This window comes from Oreochromis aureus, linkage group 17, assembly GCF_013358895.1.
Source record: "Oreochromis aureus strain Israel breed Guangdong linkage group 17, ZZ_aureus, whole genome shotgun sequence".
Classification (NCBI taxonomy): domain Eukaryota; kingdom Metazoa; phylum Chordata; class Actinopteri; order Cichliformes; family Cichlidae; genus Oreochromis; species Oreochromis aureus.
Genome location: NC_052958.1, coordinates 34,899,436 through 34,915,386, shown reverse-complemented (window position 1 = coordinate 34,915,386; position 15,951 = coordinate 34,899,436). Strand labels below are relative to the sequence as shown.

General features: G+C 37.9%; 1 protein-coding gene across 1 annotated transcript; it reads left to right on the top strand.

Annotated features, from left to right (window-relative positions):
* Nucleotides 1-3,015: 3,015 nt before the first annotated feature.
* LOC116336360 (C-C motif chemokine 20-like) lies at nt 3,016-5,103 on the top strand. Its single transcript, XM_031760218.2, has 4 exons — nt 3,016-3,152; nt 4,233-4,344; nt 4,491-4,579; nt 4,667-5,103. The coding sequence occupies exons 1-4, from the start codon at nt 3,089-3,091 to the stop codon at nt 4,672-4,674; spliced, it is 273 nt and encodes a 90-aa protein (XP_031616078.1). The 5' UTR covers nt 3,016-3,088; the 3' UTR covers nt 4,675-5,103.
* Nucleotides 5,104-15,951: the final 10,848 nt, after the last annotated feature.

Below are 15,951 nucleotides of genomic sequence, written 5' to 3'. Positions count from 1 at the left end.
AAGAGGAAACCAGCGGATGTCGCACTAAACAACAGCAGCACGTTTAAGCTTGATCAGCTGTTGTTAGAATTTATTTAATATTAATTTCTAGTATCAGCTGATGTTTGCTGGAGCCACAGCTGTGAAAGCTGCTGATCATGATATCGGTTTGTATATCTGGTGAGAGGGAAACATGAAGATGAAACGAGGAGATGTCCTTACTGAATCATCAGAGCTGAACAGGTGATGGAGAAACAGGTTTACCTTTTAGGTGACATGAATGGGTTGAAGGGAAGTTATGAACTGTTTCTGAGAGACAAATAACACCAGGATCCTTTTCTATGTAGCTGACAGCTGGTAACTGTGCAGGGGCGGATCTAGCAAAGTTATGCCAGGGGGCCAGGTAGGGCATTAACAGGGAGAGGGGGGCACAAAGAAATACTTTCTTATTCTCATTTAAAATGTCTGGCTGTTATTAAATAATTATCTGAAGCTTACAACCAAAGTTTTTATCTGATGTAAAATGAATAGAAATCATACATTTACCAACAAGACAGTGTACATCACTGTCACAACAGCGTTGTTTTCATTCAAAGGCTTTATGGCTTTAATATCTGGGGGCGGTTTTTAGTCAAAATGCATCCATAGACTCGAGACACAATGCATTTTGGGACTTTCAGGTGTATGGACAAATGTTTTATTTTCTGATCAAACCAGAAATCTTTAATGAGCAGCTAGATTTGTCTCGCATTAACTGGCTGAGTTAATGCCAGTTAATGCGACATCGAAGCAGCTGGAATCCATAGCTGTGCGTGTTCATGGAGCTTGCATTTTCACCTGCTGGACATCACTACCTGACAAGTTTAACTGTCTTCAGAACATTGCAGAGGCCATATTGACAGTATTTGTCTCTACATATCTGTGTGAGCAGATTTTCTCTCACATGAGTGTCCTCAGGTAGCCGTCTGAATCTTGGACACTCGGAGACCTGTGTCTCTGAGTGGGAGACCAGAGATCACATTAACATGTGTGTCTCTGTATTAACAAACATACCATATTGGCCCAGTTTATTTTTCTTATCATTGTTGTGAGGAGACCATAAATAGCATTTGTATTTTCTGTTGTACAGTTCATTTGCTGTTATGGATAAAAAGTGTCTTTTTTTTGTTTCAAAATAGCTGATAACTATTTGCTGATAGCTGCTAACATTTGCAAACAAATATAATTCTATAAAGTGGTTCTATATAATGTGTAACTGTTAATATAGAGCGTTATTAAATTTATTGCTAATGCAATCATATGGCACACTGACTTCTGAGGAAATTTTAAATGGCACTCGCCATCAAAAAGGTTGCCTACCCCTGATTTAACCTATCCCCACTCATTGTATGTCTTTGGACGGTGAGAGGAAGCCGGAGTACCCGGAGAGAACCCACGCAAACACGGGGAAAACATGCAAACTCCTCACAGAAAGACCCCGGCCTGATGGTGGAACTGAACTCAGGAGCTTCTTGCTGTGCGGCAACAGTGCTAACCACCGTGCCACCGTGCTGCCCTCTGTGCGCGCCTCTGTCATCCTGAAAACCCGATTGACACGGTCCTCGACTGTGCAAAAGGGGAGAGAAGAGCATTATATACAATAAAATGAATATATACAAGGGGGACATTATGTGTAGTAAGTAGGTGAATTATGTACATTAAATGAATTAAATAAATGAATTAAATAAAATCCACTGAATGCTTCATGTTGCCTTCATGTTGTCTTTTTATATATAAAATCAGTAATTACGATCATTATAGCTGTGAACATATGTTGGACATTTTTACAGTAATAAAATAATATATAAATAAATAATTGTATTATTTACAAACGTTTCCATTCATATATCAGGGTAAAACCTGTAATATATCTCAGTTCACTGTTGAGTAAGTAAACCATCAATAGGAGAGGAGACAAGGCTTAAATCCTCCAAGTATTAAAAACTTTCATACTTGGATGGAAACATAATATCTAAAATGATGTTTATCCAGTTACCCTTGAGTTCCATGCTGAAGAGTCAAAAGGGAAAAGAGAGAAGTCTGACAGCAATGCCACATATACTGAGAAGTACGTATGTGTGGCTAGAAAGTTCTAATGAGTGGCTGGATCGCGGTTGTTCTAATGAACATTCATTGTTTATCATTTGGTTTTGGACAAATCCATAACTGCCATCAAACCCAGACTACAGGTACTGCCAGACAAGTTCTTTATGTGTAATGTGTGAACTGGATTTTCTCTCTGCTGAAACTCTGCTGTACATACAGATAACGCAGTTACTGTATGTTTTTTATGTAATATAATCTGTGACTCTAAATGTTTGTCTAAGTATTAAAGTTAATAGTGTTAACGGTTGTTCTAGTGCCACTGGTTCTTCTCCGAATCCCCAAAGATTGCAGCTCAAAGGCTTCCCCAATATTTTACACTGATGTCTTTTGATTAATGGCTGGATCTCATGTTGGTCTCCTTCCACACTCCATATGCATGTTAGGTTAACTGGCAGCCGTGTAAATGTGAACAAGAATGTTTGTGTCTCTCTACGTTAGCCCTGACCTTTCCAGGGTCTACCTAAGCTTCAGTCCCTTGCGTGCCTGAAATAGATATGCTATTACAAAAACGGATGGAAAAATAAATAAATAAAATACAATATTTTACATTTAAAAAATCTCCCTCAATTTAATTCATCATCCTCGCACGACTCCAGTATCATGTTTATGACCTTTGATGAACCGGGTCATATTTCCTCTTTTAAAACAACTGAGCTAGCCTTTCACATGAAAGCTAGATTATCCTCAGATTTTAAAGGGGATACTTACAGATATCAATTTGTATTTTTTAGCTAATAATTCTTTCTTTATGTATGTCAAACTGTGTTATCTTTGGGATTTTTTGTGTTGATTCAGCTAAAGAAACAAAAAGTAATCCCTCCCTCTGTGCTCTTTCATAATAGCACTGAGGGAGGGATTTGAGAAAAAACTATATATTTGCCCAACAATTTCAAGACAGTGGGGGTGATAGATTCTGCCTCTAACTTTCTGTGCAGTGAGCAACACAAGAACAGCAGCAGCAACCATGAAGTTTCATGCTTTTGCTTTCATGCTGCTCTTCCTCTGCACGTACCTGAGTCTGGCACAAGGTAAGTGAAACAGAATTGTCTGGTTTCAAATTACCACTTTAACATTTCCACTTAAAAATGTATTTTTAAGAGAATTCACAAAAGTTTAACCATGCAGCTCTTCATGGTATCTCAAAAGCATTTTCTGGACAAAGCAAATTACTGAAAATATGCACCTGAGTGCTTCTTTTTATGCCCTGTCTTGGTTTAACCACAGCTCCTGAAGCCACGTCTCTTTGAAACTGTGAGGACAATTTTTAAGTGAATGAGATTCTGTTCAAAGCAGTTTATCACAACTCTTTAAATGAACATGTATTCAGTCATCTTGCTTTTATAGATCACTTAAATGTGGCAAGATGCAGAATTTTAAAAAGGTCATAAGGACAGCTGTCACGTGTACATAGGACTTAAATAATAAATGAAATTCTAAAAACATTCCTTAAACAATTAAATAATAAAAGAAAAGTTAGACTAAAGCAAAATTATTTCATTAAGTACTGCATGTTTATGTCTAAAATGATTGTTTGATGCAGCTGCATTAATCATGAACCAGTAATGTGGGTATGATTTTGAAATGAGTGCTGCTTATCTGACTAAATACTATTGATACCTTTATACTGTAGTATTGCTACTTTGATTAAAGTAAAGATTCCTAAAGGATCCAAATACTTTTCATGTAAAACCAGCCCTTTCACGTTCAAGTGCTTTCACTTTTTTTTTCTGTGCATGCTGTGAAATTATTTGCAGCTGCTGCCAAGTGCAACAGGTCTACACACATCATATTATCTCAGTATTTGTGTAAGCTGGCTTTGTTCAGAGGGATTCTCAATCAGCAGCATCAGTTCAGGCAGAGATGGTGAGGTTAAGGTGAAGTCAGCTAAAAACAACAATAAAACCAAGGAGAGGAGTGAGCAGTGGAGCAAGAGAAATTTGCTGAAATAGATCCTGAAATAGATCCCCTAGTAAGGGGATGTGGGAATCTTCCTGGACTGCTCTGGCAGACGTTCAAATCTATTCAAATTGTCAAAACGGTCAAATTCCAGTGAGATTCTCAAGTGGGCTGGTTTATTTGATCATAATTCTCTTTAACTTTCTCTCCAGGCTCGTATGCCAACTGCTGCCTCGGCTACGTTAATGAGATAAAAAAGAAGAAATACATTGTCAGTTACACTATGCAGGAAACAGATGGGGACTGCAACATCAGAGCTGTTTTGTGAGTATCGACTGTGAAGTCCTTCACTTTTGGCACATTTTGTTTCCCACACTGTCAAATTCCATCATAATGACTTGGCACAGACCGAGGAAGTGACTGATCCCCATTTATCCACAGATTTTTAATAACGATACTCATATGTGTAGGTTTAAGTTGAAGAAGAGGGAACAACCTGTGTGTGCCAATCCAAATGATCACTGGGTCCAGAAGGAGATGAGGAGGCTGGATTTATTACGTAAGAAGTTACACAACATGCTCTTAAAATGGCATACACTTTCACAGGTTATGCACATGAATCATCATAACTCCTGCCTCTTTACAGAACGCTAAGCGAGAAAAGGAAGATCAGAGAGGACAGCGGATGCTTCAACGAACTGTCAGACATCAGATATATTCTTTAGCCATGCGCACAGTTCACCAGTACAGAAAAATACTGTATCCTAATCCTTTTAAAGGCTGAACCATAAATAACCGTCAGAAAATTCTAATTATTTTTTGACACCCATGTATATCTCAGATAAGATACATCTGGCATTAAGACGTTAATGTTAGAACCGTTGTGGGAAAAATGAATGTATATAAAACATATATGATACTGTACTATTCAGCTTTGAATCGTGAATGAGTACAAAGTGCATCTCTGAGAGAAACATACACTTTGTGTCATTATATACACAACAGAATTGCTCATTTTTGTATCAGCACTATAATTGTACTTTGTGTTTTTCTATTGCCAATAAAAAGCAAATCCATACAAAACCTCTGGTTTCTATAAAAGTTTGTAATTAATCAGAAAAGCCTGGATCTGTTTTAAATATCTAATCCCTGTTCTGGTGTTTTCTAGAAGGCCCAGATGAAGTAAAGCAACCAACCTTTGATCCAGTAATCTCTGACATATTCTTTTGGCCTCATCTTGAGCTGTTAATTGTCTATGTGCTACAACTGTAAAATACATTAAACAAGGTATTTGTTCTACTGTACACTTAATCCAACATTCAGAGTTGAGTTAAAAGTGAATGTGTTGCCTCAACCAATCAATCCAGTCAGGATTAAAGGACAGATTCAACATATTTCACAACAGTCACATGCACATGTTAAAACTAGTTCTGTTAGCTGCCAGTGCTCCATTATAAATGTGTTTCCAACATTAGTCATGTGCCCACATTACTCACAGTACTCCCACAAAAATGTATTTATTTCATTTTATATTACATTCCGACACACTTGGTACATTTTCCACATAATGCGCCATATGTATTTCAGAAACTTTTGATCTGCTGGGATTTTCCACACGGCCATACAGAGAGTGAAAAACAGAAAATATCAGCAGTTCTTTCTGTGACCTTGTTGATGTGAGAAGTCAGAGGAGAATGGCCAGACTTCTCCAAGCTCATATGAAAGCAACAGTAACTCATATAACCACTCACTAAAACCAACTTATGCAGAAAAGGCTTTCGACATGCACCACATATGGAACTTTAAAGCAGATGAGCAACAGCAGCAGAAGACCACACTGTGTGCAGCTGGCTGTCCTGTCAGCTAAGAACAGGAAACTGAGGCTACAGTTTACACAGTCTCACCAAAACTGGACATTAGTGGATGGGCTAAACATTGTCTGGCCTGATGAGTCTCAATTTCTGTTGCAAAATTCAAAAGTGGGGTCAGAATTTGGGATAAAAAACATGACAGCATGGATCCATGCTTCCTGATGGTGGTGGGGATGCAATGGTGTAGGGCAGCGGTCTCAAACCCCTGGAGTCGTTTGGCACCGGACTGCGAGAGTTGAGCCTTGGGTGTAAAATTGATGGTTTTCAGGGTTTTTATCGTTTTTTATCGTTATTTTATTTTAAATCATTTTTATCGTTAACTCGTTTTCCCTGGGTCTTTTCCTGTGTGTTATGAATAAATCTTCTTTTTTTGGTACCAGTACTGGTTTTATTTTGTTGTATTTGTCCGCGACATCTTAAAGGCCAGTCCACGAAAATATTGTTATTATATATTGGCATAAACCGTTCCATGGCTCAAAAAAGGTTGGAGACTGCTGGTGTACGGGGTATCTCAGATTATACCAAGTTGGTTTCCAGAACAATGGTCTCCACAGTCATCAGATTCCAGTCCAACAGAGCACCTTGAGGATTTACTGAAACAAAAGATTCACATCATGGATGTGCAGCCAACAACTCTCCACCAACTGTGTGATAACCAGAATGTCTGAGGAATGTTTCCAGCACCTTGTTGAGTCTGTGCCATGGCAAAATGTGTGCCAAATGAGCACAGCACCTGGCCAGGTGAATCTGGAGGTTCGGATGTTCATCCCTCACACATCACAATGTCACTCATTTATTAGAACATGACAGATGTACCGTGAAAAGCCCTCAGACGTCAGCAGCAACTACAGGGTATACTGGTACTCTAAGGGCAAAGACGTGGCCCATCAAAACAACATGTCCTTGATTGATATTGCAGCCAAGAACCTTTTCATCAGCTTGTTAATCCTCCCAAGCCCGCACCCTTAACTGGCTGGTTTTTTAATGTGCAAAAGAATTTGTGCTGCACTGTGTGTGCAGCCATGTTTTATATAGATTTACAACAAACAGGACAAAAAGAAAAGCTCTGATCGTTAAACTATTACAGTAAGCAGCAGCATTTTTCTCCAAAAACACCATACTGATTTCCCCTCTGCTTGGTCTCTGTGTATTTCTTTAGGGCTGATGCATACAAGCAACAGTTTAGATAGTTTAATTTCTTCCAGCTGGGTGAAACGCCTCCATCTCCTCTGTTCACTCCAGTGCAGGATACAAAGGATTAAAACTGTTTTTGGTGTAAATCTTTCCCAGCGTGTCAGTCTTGTTGGTTTTGTCATCCTGCCTACAGCTTAGTTTCAGAGTGCATATTGTTGCCCTCTAAGGTTAGCTTGCTCGCTAGCTTCACTAAATAAAGTGGGTGTGTGAGCAGCAAGCCACTAGTTGCTGGTCCTTTTGTTTGTGGTCTTCTTACAGCTTTCCTGCACTATCTCAGGGATTACATTTCAACTAATTTAGGTATACCGATGCAGGTGGGGAGGTTTTTGGCCCAGAGGAAGCTGTTGGTTTCTTGCAGGAGTTTATTGCAAAGAGAACATTATTCCTTGCATCCTTGAACAGTTTAATGAATAATTGCACAGAAAGTTGTGAAGATTACAACTTTCTCAAGTGGAAACGATAACAGAGACTCTTCAAGCAGTGATATTGAGCAAGAACAGGATTCCTAAACAATCAGCAAGTTAAGACGTATTCTTGGCACTTATTCCGATGTTAATAAGCCCTCTTTATGTTTGCTCTTGCCCACACAATGTGTGCACATTCTTGTGCAAACAGGCTGCGGGCTTAAAAACCTTATTGCAAAATATTAAGTTATAGTGCCAAACTCTCATAAGAAACAGAGCCAGTGTGTGCACACGGACACTGCCAGGTTGTGTCACACACAACACTGACTCCTGGTTCAGAAAGACTTCTGTATCCTAAGTGCAAGTGACGGGAAACTCAAGGCCCATCACTTGCACTTTTTGGTGTGAAATGACATGTTACAGTCACAAATACACAAACACAAAGTTTTCATCATTTTCATAAAAGTGTTTGATTTGATTCCAAAATCCGTTTCCGAGAACTGACTCAAGATTCAATAATTTATCAAATTTCAAGGATTACAAATAATTAAGGACTCATTTTACGTCCCAGCAGAATCCTCGTTCGAAACTGTGAAAATCTGGAGTCTTGCACATGCTGCAGAAAAAGACAGTCGTATCATCCTTGTGGGAACATGCAGAAACTGCTGAAAAAAAGAACCAGAATTGTCCAGATGAAGAGATTGGAGGGGAAACAGTTCAAAACCAGTGTGAGAAAATATTTATTCTGTTCAGTAAATCTGGCCTTACCCTTTGTAATAATTACTGACACAGAGTGGCTTTAAGCTCGGGCTGGCATCCCTGAAGGATTTATGAAAATATTCGTACAATCATTTACACAGATATAAACAAAATTTTAATAAAACCATGAAAAACTTTCAACATTATTTGTGCTCTTAACTTTCTTCCCCAGTGAATAAACTTCACTTATGAGAGTTTTTAATCACGCAAATGCCTGTGATCACCTTGTTAAGAGCCAATACTTAACTGAGCGGGTTGCTGCACTCACTGCAGCGAGTGAAATCACGGCTCCTTTTATTACCTGCCACAAAACTTACCTGCTCTTTCTTGTGTGCAGGAATCTGTGGATACTGTGGTGAGAAATCAGAAATACTGAGTGAGTGTAAATAAATCTAATGTTGTGAAGAAGTTCTGTGCCTGGTGTAGAAGATATTGTCTGGTTTGAGGTCTCGAATCAACAAATAAGTTCAAAGTTCGGATTTAATGCTGACCGACAAAGACCACCTCAGTTCAACTGAGCATTTATTGGATGTAGCAATTCTGCTTCACTTCCTCTCGTCATAAGTTACTGATAAACTGGTTTTAGAGAGTTTTTTTTTTTTTAAATTTAAATTGGACCTCTTCTGCTCATTTCCTGTTTCATAGGTTCTTATTCTTGGACTCTACTAAAGTAGCTTTGCATGATTCACAGCTTAAAACAATCCTTATTTATCACACTTGGATTTAAAACAGAGCAAAAGAAATGAGATCAAGATTTAATGAAAGAGTACCATCCCTCCATAACTGGGGGAGCCTACAAGCTTTAATATCGTCCAGATCTGAACTCCAACTGGAAAAACAGAAAGACTAACCTTCATCTCTCAGTTTAACCACTGTCATCAGCAGCTTAACAATTTAAATTTGCAGACACTGACACACTCTAGAGGCTGAAGCATTGCTGAGTGCTGATACTGGAGCAACTTCCCGTCTTATTATTTTAAGGAGCTCAGACAATTAGGGATCATCTTGTCAGTATTGTTCAGCCAAATAAAGTGAACGATGCTTCAGATGTTTTTTACTCATCCTCACAGTGGAACGACATCTCCTGTTAAACAGTTCACAAACTGCAACACAACATCAGTTATCTATGTGCTCAAATAGCCCTGTGTTCAAGCTTGTACTGGACACACAAAGAGAGCACTTAATCCAACAAGAAGAATGCCATAGCTAAACACTATTATGAGGCTAAACACAGCTCTCCTCCGACCCCGCATTTCACTGGTATTGAGCATTAGACTTCCCACTCTTAGGGGAAGTCTATCTAAGGTGTTTTCTCAGAGAGAGACATGTGGGATTTCAGTGCTAATCACAATGACACCCTCTGGTGTGAATGATGATTTTACCTGAAAACGTTTTTTGTGAACAAGCTTGTATGATATATACGAAAATACAGAATGAATACTCTGTTTTAAGACTCATAATTGTTCTTATATCTTTAAGATGATGGATATGAGATTAGGAAGAGATTTTTACCATGTGATTCCTTTAAACCAATCATAGATTGCTTCATGGCGTGACGAAGGCTACATGGCTGAAATGAGAGCATTTTTGCGTTTGTGTGTGCTTGTTTCAGAGAATCTGATGCTGTAGCATAGCAGACTAGTTGTAGTAGGGAACTTTTGCCACCACGTAATACTGCTTTAGCTTTTTAGATACCAGAATGGTCTTACCTACTAGCATGACAGGCTTGCCTCTCTGAAGCAGGTCCATGAAGGAGGTGAGACAGATGTTTTCTAGTGTGGATGAGCAGCATCTGAAACAGACACTGGATGAGATCTAAATCAAAGTGTTATAATATGCAGGATATTTCTGCTGCTGTAGACAACCCCACACTCAGTAGTACAATCACACAACTGTAATGGAATATCAGACTGAAGTAGCACTATCTTGTCACTCCAGGGAGTAAACCTCAAGTCAGGATTTGAGAATTGTCCTCAATCAGCAATCAACAGGTAGTCCAATAACAAGCACAGTCTGATTAAGAAACATAGGTAAATGTTCCCTGTGATTTAATAATAGTTAGTATCATTTTCCAGAGTTCACATTTTTGATGCCATATGGCAATTTCTGATAAATATGTGGAAGCAACAATTCATTTATAGCTGAGACACTTAAGTGTGAATGACAGCTTTTATTAGTGACCCGATACAAATATAATTCTGTTCTTCACATCTGCTATGGTCCTCTCTTTCTTTAGACATCTGGCCTCAACTAGGACACGTAAGATTCCAGTTCCAGAGCACAGAGCTGCAGTAGCGGGACTGGCCACAAGAGGGCACAAAGGTACACCCAAAAGGATCGGGAAGAACAGCTGGGCAGGCACATAAACACAAAAAGGTCCAAGCTGTCACAATTAACTTTGAAAAAGAATATAATTACTGGACCAATGAAAGTTCTTGACATTGTTAAAGAGGATTAAGTGTAAATGATTTCTCAAAACCACATGCCGAATTTAGTGAAGTTTTTTTTTATATATAGAAAACTCTGCACACCTGAATCAATGACAGGTGCACAGAGGAAAAAACTGTAGAAAAATGCAACCTGCTAACATTTTCATTCAGTTTTAACATTTCGTCTGTGTGACTTTCATCAGGTGCAAAGAAACAGTGTTCATGCACATCTGCACATATACACACACATTCAGTAAGATTCAGCCAATTAAAATTTTCTGGCTATTAGACATCTCAAATGTGCTCATTATCAATCAGGTAATGAGTAAACTTAAAATGTCAATGCCATCATCACAACTGCAAATAACATTGAACATCATCACCTGATCCCAAAGCCGGACCATTCATATCTCCTATATTTTCTAATATTATCACTTAGATTCATAAATTACCACAGGTATGAAACCAATTTACAACAAATGTATAGTGATGTATAATGTTTTAAAATGCCAACATCACAATATATACAAATTACATGTGGATGAATGATTTCCATTTACAAATGGAAAATATACGTGGGGAACAGTTTCAGTTTCTCACTGAAACAGAAAATACATGAACACAAAAGTGCGATTATCCAGGGGCAGCTCAGTTTAATGATATGAAACATGATTTTGTGTCTTTATGATTTTGTGGCATTGAACATGTTCCATGACCCCAAGGTGTTAAAACCATGACTTATTATTGAAGAGAAGAGAGGCCTTCTGGATATTGGCTAATTCTGGATATTTGTCACCTTAAGGACTGAACGATACTTGTACTCAATAAAATGTTGTAGTTTCTTAATGACAAAAAAATTGATTTGGATGTTTTGGGTTTGATATGTGATTTGTATATATTGTAATGTTCAAATTTTAAAACATTATATGTCACTGATTTAACTTAAACATGAATATATTTTCATTTTCAGTCAAACCCTCAGACTCAAACTGAGGCAAACATCATGCAAATACGTAGGATATAAATTTAAGGAAAGTTTCTTCCTCCTCTGCTGAACTTCTGAATCATGCCGTGTCTGCTCAGACTTACAAAGTTAGTGGTCAATGTGAAATGGACTGACTGCTTAGAATTTCTCGACAATAGGTCAAGTGGGTCCAGCTACATTTGTGAGTAAAGTCGATTTGTTGAAAGGATATTAGGAGGTTCTGCTCTCTATGTGTGCATGTGGAATCTCTGTATTTGTTGTTCCATGTGGGCTAAATAAGTATACGATCAGTTCTGGACTTAGGAATGCACTTGCAGCATTCCAGCATATAATGCATATGGTCATGTCCCATTTAGGTTTCACTGTGTTACACTCTTACACTCTTTTAATTTGCCTCCAGGATCCAGTTGCTGAGGTATGGGAGTGATGAGACAGTGCGAGTGTTAATGGAGAGTCCCTGATTTTAGATATATAACGAACTGCTGAATTGGATTTTGTGGGGGTTCCTGTGGGACTCTTCTCGTTTGGGAGATTTGTGATGAACCCTGCTCATTGTTTTAAACCTTCTCTCATGTGTTTCAGATCTGGTGAGTGCAGCAGGGTTCATCAATGCCAACTGGGCCCTCGTTCCCAGACTATAAATCTTCCTGCACTGTTTTTTCTTTACTTTTTGTAGTTTGTTGCATTTACAACACTTGCATACATCTCAGCATACATGCACACCTTACATCACTGCTCCTATTGATTTGTGTAGCTCATTAAGTTCTGTTTCAGTTGTTTAATTTTGTTTATTAACCTTCCAATGAACCTTCAAAATACATCCCAAATAGTAAAGACATGCAGTTAGTTTAGTTTCATTATATATACGTACACCTAAGAGAAGGAAGCATGTTGTTAAAGTAAATTATTTTAAATAACACCATCTGTTTGTTTGACATTATGTAAATATTAATATTATATTACCTCTGTTATGACCATCTTGTTGGAATATTTAAATGAGTACCATAGAATGATCTTTGTTGAAGCAGAGACATTTTATTGAGTGCAGTTTTGTTTAACACAACATGCAGAGGCATCGGACTGAAGCAAGGAAAGAAGAATAATCAGATGTAAGTTAAAACTTTAGTCTCAATTTAAATTTTAACCTCAGCACTGGCTTTAAACTTACAGTATTTATTCTTTCTTTCTGCTGATTTTAAAAAGACTCAAAAACATTTTTAAAGTAGCTATTCGCCTCATGTGTAATGTATTTTTTTACAGTGCAAAAGAAACTGCATGTTTTCTTACTCATATATTACATCTGTGAAAGTGGTGCAGTTATATTAACTTTGACGGTTGTTTATCTGTCTTTTAAATCTTAGTTTCATCAAACAGAGGAAATATGCGCTGGAGGCTTTTTCTGCTCATTCTCATGGGTAAGTCGATCATTTTACCTCTAAAAACTGCACATTTACTGCATCACTTCAGGTTAGTGCAGGGTTTCTGTGAACTGCTCACAAAACTTGCCATCAGTAGATTTCTGAATAGCCTGTGGTTTTTTTTGTTTTGTTTTGGGGTTTTTTAGGTCAGTGTTCATTGATTTTATGCCGGCACTATGAGTTCTATTTTATTAAAGAGCCTAAAACTTGGGACGAAGCTCAGCGTTACTGTAGAGAAGGATATAAAGACCTGGCCACAGTGCCTAACATGAAATATATGGAGACACTGTACACAGATTCTACAGAGACTCAAGCAAACGCCTGGATTGGGCTGTACAGCATCTCAGGAAAAGAAAACAGGAGGTGGCACTGGTCTCTGCCAGGAGTGGAGTTCAATGCTGAGGAGATGAAATGGAGAGCAGGTGAACCTAATGATGCAGGCGGACATCTTGAGAACTGTGCACTGATTGACATCTCTGATGGGTTGTTAGATATTCGTTGTTCTAATGGTCACCCCTTTATCTGCTATAATGGTGAGAATATGTGACAATAATTGTATTAATTAAACAATGTGTTTATATTTAAACATATCTATAGCTCATCTCTAATGAATATGAGAAGATGTGATAATTGGCTGCTGGTGTTTTAGCCACTGAGTGCTACCCTGTTCATTTGAATACCCGTCCTCCCACGGTGCTTTCTCTGCCTCTCATGTTACACCAGGACACTGTTCATTTGCGTTGCTGCGCCATCTCGTGGTGCCAAATGTCATTACACAAAATTACATACCAGAAACTGTTTCTCTGCCACACAGAGCAAAGTCATCCTGATCATAATGTCACAGCATAATGTTGATAGTTTAGTTTTGAAGGTTTCGAGCTATTTTAAGTTGTGTCTTTAGAAAATCAATTTAAAGATACATTTAAAGATAGAAATGTACATATCTGCTGAGTCTTGTCTTTCTCTTTATTCCACAGAACAAAACAAATCACTCAATTTCATTGACTCTCCACTAGTATGACGTGAGGCTCAGAGCTACTGCAGAGAGCACCACACAGACCTGGCCAGTGGAGCAGAACAGTTAAACGAAGCAGTCAGTAAATTTAAGAGTTCTGATGAACCACTATTATGGATCGGCCTGTTCAGGGACACCTGGAGGTGGTCAGATGGGAGTAATTATTCTTACAGACACTGAGAAAGTGTTTATGAGTTGCCTGAAGAGCTGTCTGAATCTGACAGAGGCACCAGGAAATGTGCGATGACTGAATTAAAGAAAGAAGGAAAATGGAAAGCTGATGATTGTAACACCAGCAAACCTTTCTTCTGCTATGGTGATGGTGAGATTTACAAAGATTCATCTTTCACATCTGTTTTCTGTCAATTTTCTTACTGAAGGAATAAATGTTAAAGCCAAACTAATCTTTCTTATTCTTACTGAAAAAAGTGTACATGAGAAACACTAGTATATGTTTCAGAGAAGTCATCATCAAAGCTAAATAATGCAAGCTTTTATGGAGATAAAGGTATACCCCAGACGCTTAATGCAGACTTCTTTTGTAAGGAACTTAAGATACATTAGTCACATTAGTTTCTGTCAGTGGGTGCCCGTAATGCAACTTACATGTAAATAATTCTTAAGAAAGAAAGAAATCTTCTCGATAACTTGGGGTGGTCGGGGTTTATTCTGGGTAAGAAGTCATTTGACATTAATGATTTTACCACAGGTAAATCAAGAGGAGTAAAGATTTGAAACAGAAAACACTTAAATTCTAAAAATACTGATGAAAGCTCAGTTGCTAAACTCGTATTTTTACTTATTTTTGTTAAAATCTTTTTCTTTTGTTTTTGTCCTGATTTGTTTTCTTGTGTTTATTCATGCCAGGAAAATTCATTCTGATCAAAGAAAACAAAAGATGGGATGAGGCCTTAACTTACTGCCAGCTGCACCATCATGATCTGGTGTCTATCACAAATCCCGAAGAGGAAGAATTAGTGAAGGAGAAAGTGAAGAACGCCACCACACCGTATGTCTGGCTGGGACTGCGCTTCAGCTGTGTTTTTCAACTGTGGCTGTGGGTCAGTGACCGGGTTGTCTGTTATGAGAACTGGGCCAATGAGAAACACGCTGGACAGTGTGGCATGTCTGTAGCCATGGAGACAGGAGGAGAACATAAATGGTTCAAGAAAAATGATGCAGAGATGTTTAACTTCATCTGTTCGCTGCGATAGGCTTTTAAACCAGTCTAAATGACTGCTTATAGAGTTGATATTTCTCGTAATTATGAAGTCAAAAAATAAAAATATGTCAAAACTAGAAGCAGATAACATATAACAGTGATAATTTCTCTTTGTGTTTATTCTTAAGGTTTGGGGGGTTGCATATTGTTTACTACTACTGACTACAGAATAAGAATCCATTTTTTTCTTTTTTCTAACTTAAAATTGTTGTATTTGTTGAAAAAGGTCAGGTCACAGCTTTCTGGGTGTGTACAGCAAAGTATAACACAGCACTTATATGCTTATGATAGCTAATGTGTCTCACAACGACATATATGTAATTATTAGTTTGGTGTCTAATATAAAGAGTTTATGATTCTGTTTCCGTCTATTTTTATTTCTCTTTTTCTATATTTTTCTCTTGAACACTAGATGGTGCATCCGAGTCAGCCAAGCCACTGAAAAATGTCTGAAAAGTCGCGTGCTTGTACTTCAAATGACTCATGTTACCCAGTTTGGTCTTTTTGTGTAAATCAACAATAAACAGTAGCTCTGAAATTATGTTGGACTATGCTTTTGTTTTAACAAAGTAAAAGAAAATGAAAAACTAAATATATTTTTCACAAAGTTTTGTATTCTTAGACAGTTTAAACT

Excerpts from the sequence above, each read along its gene's own strand:
- LOC116336360 (XM_031760218.2), top strand. The coding sequence starts at position 3,089 with ATGAAGTTTCATGCTTTTGCTTTCATGCTGCTCTTCCTCTGCACGTAC. Across the intron at positions 3,153-4,232 it reads GTACCTGAGTCTGGCACAAG|GCTCGTATGCCAACTGCTGC; the intron begins GTAAGTGAAACA and ends CTTTCTCTCCAG. Across the intron at positions 4,345-4,490 it reads TGCAACATCAGAGCTGTTTT|GTTTAAGTTGAAGAAGAGGG; the intron begins GTGAGTATCGAC and ends TCATATGTGTAG.